This window comes from Microtus oregoni, unplaced genomic scaffold (genome assembly GCF_018167655.1).
Source record: "Microtus oregoni isolate MIOR12 unplaced genomic scaffold, Mior012 000034F_ref0000314, whole genome shotgun sequence".
Taxonomy (NCBI): Eukaryota; Metazoa; Chordata; class Mammalia; order Rodentia; family Cricetidae; genus Microtus; species Microtus oregoni.
The window spans coordinates 27,094,212-27,106,944 of record NW_024543093.1 but is presented as its reverse complement, the minus strand read 5'-3'; the positions used below and the strand labels follow the sequence as shown (position 1 = coordinate 27,106,944).

The following is a 12,733-nucleotide window of genomic DNA, read 5'->3' as shown; positions in this document are numbered from 1 at the left end:
CAGAGTATTTTATGTGTAGGTATGCTTTGTCTGCATGTATGTCTGCACACCGTGTTCATGTTTTGTGTCCAGAGAGCCAGAAGAGAGCATTGGACTCCCTATAACTGGAGTTGAGGACAGTTGTTTGCTGTTATGTGGGCTCTAGGTACTAAACCCTGGTCTTCCTCAAAAGCAGCAAGTGCCCTTTACCACTAAGTCATATCTCCAGTGCCAGGAAGAATTTAATAGCTGCTGGGAAAGGGGAAGGACAGTCATGTAATAAAAAGAGGAAGTGGATTTGATTGACAAGAAAAGCTCCTACAGGGCCCACCCTATGGTTGGTTAGAAAACAGTGGACAGAAGAAAAGGGAAGTCCAGGCCCCAGGCCTTTCCCATTTCCTTCAGATTCTCAGTGAATGTAGTGGTCCAGTGGTTCATTGTAGCACTTCCTGTTGCAGATATGCTTAGCAGCATCTTATTTTTGTTAAAAAAAAAAATAAAAGAAAGAGAGAGAGAGAGAGAGAGAGAGAGAAAAGAAATTCTTCAATGGGAGTTAATGCTATTTCTAAGACACTCTGTCTAAAACCTTGACAGTTGAAAATTCAGGGAGCCACTCACCCCGTCAACACATTCTATAGAAAGTGCCAAAGTCTACAGACAAGAGTAGGTGAATAGCAGTGCTCATGCCTGCAGCACCAGCTAGCACTCAGCTAAGTCGGCTTCCCGATAACTAAAAATGATGTGTTTTCTCCCCAGTCTCAGGAGGCTCAGGTGCTGAAACAATTGGCAGAGAAGAGGGAACACGAGCGAGAAGTCCTCCAGAAGGCTTTGGAGGAGAATAACAACTTCAGCAAGATGGCGGAGGAGAAGCTGATTCTGAAAATGGAACAAATTAAGGAAAATCGTGAGGCTAATCTAGCTGCTATCATTGAACGTCTGCAGGAAAAGGTAAGGGTACTAGAATGCTGAGCAGGGGGAACAAGCCCTGTGCAGCCCAGCTGGGGAAAAAGACTGTACAGAACAGCTGGGGGACAAGCCCTGTGCAGCACAGCTGGGGGATGCTGGGTGCTGCAAAATGAGGTGGGACAGTCAACCTCAGGCTGCTCTCATCATGTATTTTGAATCTGTGACCTGACCCTATGGTGGAGAAAAAAAACTCTACATCAGCCCTGAAGCCCTTGCCAAATGTTCCACTGGACAGGGAGCCCAGGAAGGCTGGTCTCATATGTGTATGACTTCTGTACAAATCAATGCAATGAAAATTACCAAGTTACACATATTTAATATTTAACTTATTACATTAATTCTATAATACTTAATGTTAATAAAAATTAACATATAATATTTTTAAATAATATATTTAACATAAAATATTTGTCGTAATTCCAGCCTCTCCATGTAAGAAAATCTACAAGAAAATCTGGAACATGGGAGCATAGCAGAGGGACCATTTCATACACATTTGGTTGTCCTCAGGCCTTTCTCCATATCCCACCATCCATGTGCAAACACACACGTGTGCGCACACACACACACACACAAGCTTGCCTTTGAAAAATATACATAGTAGCTATGAATAGTTTTGCTTTGTCTGTTTCCAGAAACTGCATTAAGCTTGAAAAATAGGGACTCTGGAAAAGATGCGAAGATGCTTCTACACTTCTCACCCTCCAGCCTGCTCCCACATCTACGCTCTGTCAGGCCCTGCAGATGCAGAGAGACACTGTCATTTTCCTCCAAACACGGAGAGTTCATATTCAAACTCATAATCCTCCTACCTCAGATTCTGAACTCAAATTGCAAACATGTATCACTGTACCTGTCTAAAGTCAAAAAAACATTATTTCTTGGGTTTTTTTTTTTTTTTTAGATAGAAGCACTCTTTGTGAATTTTTGAGAAGGCTGCTAAGAAGGGGCGTAGGCTCCAGCAGAGAAATAAGACCCTGGGGCTCTGGGCGATATGCAAACAAGTCCTAGGGATTTGGGCAGAAGCCAGGAGAGCCAACTTCAGGGCAACTGTTTTAAATGTATAAGCAGTTGTGTCTGTGAGCTTCAGAGACACCCTATCTCCCAGTGTCTGACTTAAGAGTCAGAGTCTGGCTCACCACAGATCACATGTGATGGCACCAAAGCACTAAAATCCAGGACACCCTGGCTTTCCTGGAACTCATTCTGTAGACCATGCTGGCCTCAAACTCACAGAGATTCACCTGCTTCTTTCTCTCAATCACTGAGATTGAAGGTGTGTGCCACTACCAACTGACTCTGTGTGGTTTTATCTTTACCTATCCTCTGCCCCTTTTTCTCATGTCTGGATCAAGTATCTTACATACATACATACATGCGTGCATCCATTTCTGCCTGAAATTGCCCTGAAAATATTCCACCTGTGAAGGGTTTTTAGTTCATGGAATCAAGCTCTAGCATCATCCCAGGAAATACCTAGTGGTCTTAGTCATTTTTCTCCATCATGATAAAATGCCAGGACCAAGATAACTTATAAAAGAAAGTATTTAAATTTTGGACCTGTATTTCAAAGGGTTACAGGCCACGGCCATCATGCTGGGAATGACAGTAAGAAGGCAGGTTTGGCACTGAAGCAGTATCTTGAGAGCCTACATCCGGACCCATGAGCATGAGGCAGAGACAGTAAGACACAGGGAATGATGTGGGCTTTTGAAAACTCCAAGGCCACACCCTCTTATCACTCCAAACAGCGCCATCGACCGAGGACAAAGTATACAAACCACCACACCAGCCATTCATATTTGTTTCTGAAAACTCTACAGCATTTCCAGCATATACCCAGGTTTGAGAACTACTCTATAACCTATTCTGATTTAAATTTCAGCTGACAGGAGTCTATTCTAGTCCACACCACATGGGGCAGTAATGGTCATTGCTAGAGCCAGGGGTTGGTTTGTTTTCTTTTTTTGTTTTTTTTTTTTTTTTGGCATTCCATAAGTAAATGGATACTTTTCCAATCACATAGACTCTTTAGCCGCTCACAGCAAACATCCTTTATCTCCTCAGTGAAATGGGAACACCTAGGAAGCACCAGATTTCTTTCTATGTGCTGTGTTTCAAATGAACTGGAGGTCTTGTGTAGTAAGAGTCATCTTCTGTTGTGTCTCTGTGTCTGTGAGCACTAAAACTACTTCTTTCCTAAAATAGGACAAAGCAAACTTGCTATGAGCTACACACAGCCTTCTGGTTAAGTGAAGTCAAAAAGGCCATAGTTGTGTAATGCTGAGAGTGTAACAAGCTTTTCTGAAACTTGACATCTGGAAAGGCAGTTACTTCAGAAATTGCATATTAATGAGTTAATCACTCAGTGAGCATCTACAGGGCCTCTACTGTGTGCTTAGAAACCTGGAAGGGGAAGTAACAGAAAAGGGTCCTCTCCAGTCAGGCAAGGCAGACCTCACTTATAGTCCCAGCACCTGGGAGGCTGAAGAGGAGGACCAGACTTGGCTACAGAATAAGTGGGACCTTGTAAGCTGGGGGGTGGGGGTGGATAAAAGAGAGAGACAGGATTGCCAGTTATCTGTTATCAGTAGAAATCACTCCATACCAGGCTCCCATACTAGGGAAAACACCCACTCTTGCCAAATGGGAAGAATTAAAGAGATGCTTTCTTCCCAGTCTAATGGGTGCTTCCCGGCTCGAATGCACTCCCGAGCAACCTGCAGAACCTTCCACTCATCCCACCTGCCCATCTGCCTTATAATAGCAAAACAGAACTCACAGGCGTTTCCAGCAGGGCTCACACAACCAGGTTTGCCCTCACCAACTAGAAGTGTAGAATAAAGAAGGATCTCAGCATAGGTAGCAATTTTATGTTTCATTATCCAACCAGCAACAACTAGGTGCATTTGTAGCTGTATTTTAGGGACTACCCTTGGTCCCGTGACCACCAGAATCTTGATTTATGACAACAGGACTTTTATGAGCTCTCTCAACTTATTCCTAATTTATCTTTTATGCATAACCTCATAACCATTAATAAAAAAGAAAGGGACCTGATTATGCTGACATAATCTTACATTTAAATAGACTTTGATAATGGAATTTTATAAAATTATTATCTGAGGTCATCTAGTTTAAGTTTTGATACCTACAGACATTAAAGAGGCATTAAAAGATAAAGGAGGGAAGACCTCACATTTCTTGACTTCCAATAAGAAATCTCTAAATCACATTTTTTCAGAGGACCAGAAGTTTTCTTAAAGCCATCTTTCATACATACCCACATTTAAAAGTAATGTTTCCAGTGTCAAAATACTACTATACTTCCCTTTAGCAGGAATAGGGAGACGAGGAATTGCAAAAAATGCGTGTTTTGTAAATTCAGATATGCTTGGGCCTAGCCTAGCTAGTAACTCTAAGTGCACCTAGCAAAGTAAGTGTGAAATGTGTAATGAAGTGGATATTACTAAAGAAGAAAGTCCTTAGTGAACTCCACAGACAATGTCCCGAGTGAACTCCATAAACCATGTCCTTAGTGAACTCAACAGACCACGTCCTGAGTGCACTCCACAGACCACATCCCGAGTGAACTCCTCAGACCACATCCCGAGTGAATTCCACAGACCATGTCCCGAGTGAACTCTACAGACCACGTCCTTAGTGAACTCCATAGACCACGTCCGCGTGAACTCCATAGACAATGTTCCGAATAAACTCCACAGACAACATCCCAAGAGAACTCCACAGACAATGTCCCAAGTGAACTTCACAGACCATGTCCCAAGTGAACTCCACAAACCATGTCCTGAGTGAACTCCATAGACCACGTCCAAAGTGAACTCCACAGACCACGTCCTGAGTGAACTCCATAGATCATGTCCTGAGTGAACTCCACAGACCACATCCCAACTTTATAGAACTTTATAGATAGACAGAGCCTCACAGCTACCCTAGGAGCCCCCAGCTGTAGTGTTCTGGTTGTTAATCAGGACCACAGGTTGATGACATCACTGCCTGTGCAGGACTACCCTAGCTTCTCCGACATTTTCATTCAAAATCACATCAACACATCAGGAGTCTGCATTCCATTATTTAAAGTTCCCAAATACTAAGCCAGCTAAAATGCCTGGAAAATACTTTTGTAGAAACTCAGAAGGATTATCTAAATTTTCTTTTAAAGTTATCTTCAACTCAAATTAAGTCTTTGATTTTCTTCAGCAAACTCATAACTTTACTAATTTGTGTAAGAAGTAAAGTCCAAAGGAAGCCAATAGCACTAACTCTAGTGTTTATGCTTGTGAAGCTGTTTCCTACTGGAAGCTCTTTTGTCTCCCAGCACAGGAGAGGTTGCAGCACTGCCCAGTTTTCATGAGAGCCCAACTTTCACTAGTGAGTCCCCATTTGCATGCAAAGCAGACACTGCTACAGCTTTGCCTCCTAATAACTATACAAAAGAGGAGTCGCTGCATCTGTACCATCTCCCGCATTTCCAAACACAGCTTGATTTCTCAGCATATGCCTTTGCTCCTCTTCTTGGTTTCAATGGCATGAAAGACTCTTTATAACCAATTACATTTCTCTAGAGTCAACTTCCTGCTTCCACCAATTTTTAACTTTTGAAAAAGTACAGAGTATATGACACGTTTCCCTCCTACAGCCTAAACTTGAGGGGGGGATGGTCACATTCATATATAACTAATGTTGAATCTGACTATCTGATGTAGGTGGGTCTTCTTTCTATGTGTTGCTTTCATTGGTTAATTAATAAAGAAATTGCTTGGCCTGATAGGTCAGAACATAGGTGGGTGGAGTAGACAGAACAGAATGCTGGGAAGAAGGGAAGTGAGGCAGAAGCCATAGCTCTCCTCTCCGAGATGAACGCAGGTTAGAATCTTCCCAGTAAGAGACCACTTCATGGTGCTACACAGATTATTAGAAATATGTTAATCAAGATGTGAGAATTATCCAAGAAGAGGCTGGAACTAATGGGCCAGGCAGTGTTTAAATGAATACAGTTTCCGTGTAATTATTCCAGGGCTAAGCTAGCCATGCGAGAGCCAGGCGGGACAAAAAGCAGGCCTGCTTCACCTCACCACTACAGAATGGTGCCCAACGTGGGCATCGAACCCACAACCCTGAGATTAAGAGTCTCAAGCTCTACCAACTGAGCCCGGCAGTCCAACTGACCTCACATTTCTTGACTTCCAATAAGAAATCTCTAAATCACATTTTTTCAAAGGACCAGAAGTTTTCTTAAAGCCATCTTTCATACATATTTTCATTTAAAAGTAATGTTTCCATTGTCAAAATACTACTACCCTTCCCTTTAGCAGGAATAGGGAGATGGGGAATTGCAGATACATGCTGAGTGTTATAAATACATGCTCAGTGTTTCAGGATAAAGAACCCTGTAAGCACAGACACTTGACATGAATAGGATTTAATAATAAGATTTACTTTATAGCTGATCAAGATGATTGTGAATGAATCAAAGAAACTATATGAGGAGAAAAGCAGTTTTAGAAAATGATACCATTATTAATAGTTAGCATTTCAAAGTTCAATTCAACAGGCATTGAACCCCTCTATGTAAAACCATATGCCTTCGATCATCCAATGCAGAAGTTCAAGCTAAAGAATGCTAGATCCACCTTTTCTCCATAACTTCCCTCCTTAGAAAGCTCACTTCCTAGCCTAAGACCAGTATCTCTAATAGTAGGATTTTTTTATGCAAATAAATATCCACCGACCCATGCAATGTACCATGCTATAAAATGACACAGTCAAGACTTTATAGCCAAACATAGCCAAGGAGACAAATTCTCCTGTTTAGAACTATGTGACTGCCCCATAAAAGGGGAGAATTTCATTTATGTAAGAGTTCAGATGCAATCGTATTGGTCTTGTGGAAACCCTTATGGGGAAGGATTGCTGAGACAGGCCTTACAGCCTATGCTTACAGTCCTCACCAGCGGGAATGAGGGTCGGGACCCTAGACGTTCGAAGTGGCATGAAAAGTTGATTCAGCTGGACTGCCTCAGCCGGCGTGTGCCAGAGTCTCTGGAAACACTGCTGGGCTCAAGTTCAGAAGGGCCATTTCAAACAAGGTTTTAGAAAGTGGTACATACCAAAGTCTTCTCTCTGGATCTGTTTCCCAGAAGGCCTGTGGGCAATTACAAATCCCTCAAAATAGTCCAAAAAGAGGAGTTAAAGACTGAAGATGAGGAAATCAACAGTGTTATATTTTATTGCCGGTCTCAGAATTCATACACAAGTCAATATATTCAGGATCTTATTATTAATTATTTGACATTTTAATCATAATTTTTAAGATAAGAACGTTGTTGTTGTTGTTGTTGTTGTTAGAAGTGCAGGATTAGGGTACAGCTCCTCAGTAAAGGGCTTGCCTATCACTTACAAGGTACTTGGTTCCAGGGTTTGATCACCAGCGAGGGAGGGTGGCGCCTGAGGGGAAGAGTATGGGGTGACAAAGATGTTTGTAATCTTCTCTACTGTGATGTTTCTTGGGCTCACATTCTCCTTGTGACATGAAGAAAATTCCTTTAGGAATTTCAGTTTAGGTAGATACCACACTGCGTGATTTCTGACCAAATATGTCCAGCAAAGGCTAGGGTGGCCCTCCTAGTTCTCTGGGCCTCATGGACTGACCTCTTCTGCTTGGATGTCTTCCAGGAGAGGCACGCTGCGGAGGTGCGCAGGAACAAGGAGCTCCAGGTTGAACTGTCTGGCTGAAGCAATGGCGGGTATGGCACGCCCCTCCCATAGTAAATCCCTCTGCCTATATTATAATGGATCATGAGATATCAGTATGGGAAATGTATGACATGGTTTAAAAAGAACTCATTATTAAAAACAAAACAAAAAACAGAATCAAAAATAAAATAAAATCAATGCGGTCCCTTTGCAGAATGTTTTGCTTGATGTTTAAAAAAAAGTACCTTGGATCTTATTTTGTAAATATTTACATTTTTGTTAAAAAATACAAGTATTGCATTATGCAAGTTATTTCATAATCTTACATGTCCTGTAACAGGCTTTCGATGTTGTGTCTTTCCACTCCAATGAATTCGCTAGGTCTGTTCTTCCAGAAGCTCCCCATGTGGAACTCTAGTCCCTTCCCTTCTCACTCCAACAGAAAAAATGAGGTCAGTAGACAGTCTATGGTGCTAGAAACCCACCATTGCCTAGTGACCTAGATGACTTCATAATCTCTAGCTTGACCAAGGCCACGCCTAAATGACAGGTATCATGTCTCCATGAGAACCTCCACATCTGCTTCCTGCCTAGAAACCACAAAGCCAGGCTAAGGAAAACACCAGTTCTAGTGCTTACTTCTGCTTCTCATGGACTATGTGCTACATGCGTGTTCAGGTCTTAGAAAGGGATAGATGGGAAGACAGATCTGAGCTCAATCAGGGTAGAAGCAAAAGGCTGAACACAAATGCGAAGTCCAAGGGTTCAAGGAGCCCTGAGGTCGTTCGTTCTTCATGAAGTGGGCTTACTTCTCTTATTTCAGTTATTTGGATGGAATGAAGTAGTTAACGTGTCGGGTGGCTTACTTGTGGATGCCATGGGTGATGATATTCGTATTAAGCTTTTGCCTGTAGTACAAGCACATGATGCTACTGAGTATTTTCCATTTGGAGACTGTGAGCTGGTTGTTGCATTAAAAACACAAACAAAATCACACACACACTGTGGACTTTCACTCAAGCTGGTCTTTTTTCCCCAGTGTAGGGCAATCCTGCCTATAAACAAAACCACACCACTCCATCTGTGAGGCTGACGCAGCTAGGGGGCTAGGCAGGGCATTTGTGCCAACGAAAAGAATCAGCAGATACCCAGCATACGAACCTATTGCAGTTCTGAAGTCGTTTCTCCCCCAACTCCCCACTCCCGAAGGTTGCTGCCTGCATATTTACTCTCCATTAGTGCTATTTTCCTGTATGTCATTGTGAGCAAGCTGTGATGAATAAAGACTTGGAGTTCTGTGAACTAATAACAGTTTGGTCTGGTCTCTGGGCCCCGTATGTCCCGACCTGGTGTTCAGATCATGATAGGGTGGCTGCTGGATGGGGCCATCTCACAAGCAAACAGGCTGTAATTAGTCTGGAGGAAGCCAATGGCCTGCTGGTTGACTTCCCTCGTGAAACAGCAGGCCACTTCTTTTCCCCTCCCTCGGACACAGTGGGGAAGACCTTCAGCCTGTTCCCCTTAGCAACAGGCAGAGTGAAGGAGAAGCTGAAGGTCTGGACTAGTCATGCTGAGGATTCGAGCCTCGTTCCAGGCATTGGGAGGTTACTGGCACCACCTCAGGTTCTCTTACGCTGCCACAGGACACCCCCAGCCTAGACCGTCTGTTAAAATGTGACTTCCTTGCCACTCTGCCAAACCGTGTCCTGTCAATGAGCACACGGCACACATGGACACAGCAGGATCCTGCCAGAGACCCAGATGGGTTTTGTAGGACCAGACAAACAGCATCCAGGTTGAGCAGAAATTCATAGATGATTGAAACAATGTAGATTTATGAATAAGTAACTTGGGCTCATAAGAGCACTGGCTAAGCTTAAGGTTGAGGCCACCTGGTGTCTCTCTTGAATGTCCTTTAGAATTTGTGGGATAATAGCACTGTATAACACTGTAATCAATGATACATACACTTTATTTTTTTAGATAGGGTCTCTGATGTAGCCTGTGGTTTGACTAGAGCTCTCTATATAGATCAGGTTGGCTTCAAACTCACTGTCTCTGCCTCCCAAGTACTAGTATTGCAAGCCTACACAGTGAAAACATATCTTTAAAAAAAAAGATACACATACTTTTTTAATTGTTTTTTTTAGATTTTATTTATTTTTATTTTTGTGGATGGATGCTGTGCTTGCTCTATGTCTGTGCCCACATGTGTGTAGTACCCAAGAAGGGCAGAAGAGGGTAGTAAATCTAGGACTGGAGGCACAGATGGTGTGAGCCACGACATTGAGGCTGTGAGTCCAAGCCAGGGGCTGTGAAAGAGCAGCCAGTGCCAAGAACTTGAGCATCGCTCAGCCCAGGGTACGTGCTTGTTAACACTGGGCTCCTGGTTAGTCCAGGGCAAGCTCTGTTCTCATGCTGATTTGCATAAGTTGGTAGGAAAACGTGAACTTTGAGGCTTTTCATTGGCCCCTAAGAGTATGACCATGAATGACCACAAATCCCAAGATTAATTAATTAGGCCCCAAAACAGTAAGCAATATTGCTAGTCCACTTGGCAGGTTGAAGAGAAACAGATTATTCCCATGAGGCTTTCTGAGTATTAGAATAGTGGACACTCCTCACACCCATACTACAGTGTGTCCCTCTCTAAACAAGAATTAGCCTAATGTTGAAAAAAAGAAAAGGAAAGAAAGAAAAAAACGGGCCACAGAGAAGTGACTGTCGTGCGGCCGGAGCAGGGCCCAGGACCTGCCTTACAGCAAACACTCCCCAAATTTCACTGCTCTGGTGTAGACCGACCGACCGTCTGTGAAGTTGCTCTAGACCAGTAGTTCTGCAGGTTGTCGTGGGGGTTTGATCATAGCTGACTGACTGTTCACTTGCCTGGCATGCATGAGGCCCTCGGTTTGATCTTCAGCACTGGACAGTAAAGGGAAACAAAGAAACAAAACCCGGATTGCTGACCCCCCCCCCTTTCTTATCCCTGAGCTCTGCACCTTGATGCCAAACTGTTCATTGTTTCCCACTACCCCCAGGGGATGCTATGCCATCTTCCAAGCCTCACTGTAAACACACGGCTCCTGCTGTGTGGAGGAGTCCCAGCCACTGCTCCATGGAGGACAGTTTCATCGATGAGGACCATGATGGTCAGGGGATGAAGGGAAATGCAAGCAATCCTACCCAAAAGATAGCGGAGGGTGGAAGGCATCCAAGAGGGAAGAATTGAAGTGCTGCTTGCATGGTAACAAATGATGTGGCCAGGCAGGGCTATGGTAAGAAACAGGCAAAGTCAAAGGACAATGGCTTGGCATCTCACACATATTGTTTCACGAATGCCAACAATATCTGAGGTTTCTCCAGTCCCTTCACAACTGAACTAGAAGCTGTTTTTGTGGAGCCACGGCATTTAGAGAAGAGTAGTTCATAGCCTGAATCCACTTAGAGATATTCTTACCACACTCCTGCCCTGGTGAGGGTTCCGTTTAGGTTCCATAAATGCCTCTGAAGTGGTCTGTGAAAATTCACATGATCCCATTGGTCTGACGAACCAGCCATCTCTCCCGCATCTTCTATACCCAAAATCCCATGGAATGACCACACACCAAAAAATGCTGTTCTCCCCTCAAGAGCCTGCTGTGTCAGAATAGCTACAAGAACTACAATACCTAGAACAATCCATCAAGGAAGAAGTTGTGTTTTAGCTCACAGTCTTGAAGGTTTCATCCTGTGATTGGTTGATTCCTTTATGCTAGGGCCTATTGAAAAGCAACCTCCAATGAAGTCTGTGTGGCAGAGAAGAATTGCTCACCTGGGGGGAAGGAAGGAAGGAGGGGGGGGGAAGAAGAGGAGAAAGAGAGAGAGAAAGAGAGAGAGAGATCCCACTATGCCCCATTTGTGTCCAGACCAAGATTTTAACACATGAACCTTGGGGGAACATTCCAGATTCAAACTTAAGTATCTGCCCATGGGTTCTTCACCAGCCTTCTCCACACGTCAAAGTAGGAAATAAAGTTGAAATGTGCCAACAGGCATGACTGTACCATCCACTCTTCTGCTGAGGGAGAGCACCAGAAGAGAGAGATGTCAAGTCCTTGGCTTTAACATCCAGCAAACCACTCCTGGCCTTTTATCAGGCCATTTGTACAGGCACATGCAGAGCCTTAAACAAACGTTGGCAAACCTCAGAGCCAGCTTGGATTCCTCACCATGCCCATTACCATCTCCAAGTGAGCACCAAGCCGCATCAGCTATCCCTTAACACCATCCTCATCCTGGGTCCCTCTTTACTCCATAGAACTGCCTCCTCCATCGGGTCCTCTTAGACACCCCTGACCACCTCCTGACACACCTCTGCTCCAGTCTGCGGCCACCTCTGCACACTGATCTAGTCTGTTTGCCACCTTACTACCCTCCCATTCACGCACGGGACGACATTAAAGTGTCCGTGAGTCCCTCTTTCCTCACAATGCCATTCCCCTTCACAACACTGTGCACTCTGACACACTTGGTGTGGTTTTTTCAGACCTCCACACCTATGCCATGCTCTGCATACAATTATGGTCACTACAACTCAAGACATGGTGAAAGTCTAGGTAAGGCTGTGATCTTGAAATATATTTTATAATCACAATGAATTAGAACTGCAGTATTTTATTTGCTCCTCCTGTTAGAGCTAACATGGGTCTCTGTGGCCTTATGTCTGTGCCGTTTCTCACTCTAGAATCAAAGGCTTTGCTGGTCACTATAGAGAAGGGAAATTGCAAGCATGACTTGTCAGGCACTGGGTGTTCCCGAGCTTCCACCCAAAGCAGCACACACCACACCAAAGCAAGTGGTACGGGTCCATTCTACACCAAGTCCACAAGAAGGTTCACCCCCATCACAATCAGAGGAAGAAAACCAAGAATGTTTAGTGGGCTGCTCCAATGACGGCCACCCTGCTGGTACCAAATGTTCAGCTCAGATTTTTTTTACCCAGGTTCTATCACTGTCTGTCGCCCATGTAGAAAACCAGCAAGTCATTTAGCCATGCATCAAGATCAATGTGGAGACCTCACAGCCCCTCCCC

At 43.9% G+C, this 12,733-nt stretch overlaps 1 protein-coding gene across 1 annotated transcript in view; it reads left to right on the top strand.

Annotated features, from left to right (window-relative positions):
- LOC121432523 (stathmin-2) overlaps positions 1 to 8,968 on the top strand; it is a 51,516-nt gene extending 42,548 nt beyond the window's left edge. The window contains exons 4-5 of the mRNA XM_041630516.1: positions 736 to 927; positions 7,642 to 8,968. Coding sequence (XP_041486450.1) covers positions 736 to 927; positions 7,642 to 7,701 — 252 coding nt within the window. The 3' untranslated portion in view covers positions 7,702 to 8,968. The remainder of the gene's footprint in view (positions 1 to 735; positions 928 to 7,641) is intronic.
- The last annotated feature ends 3,765 nt before the right edge of the window (positions 8,969 to 12,733 follow it).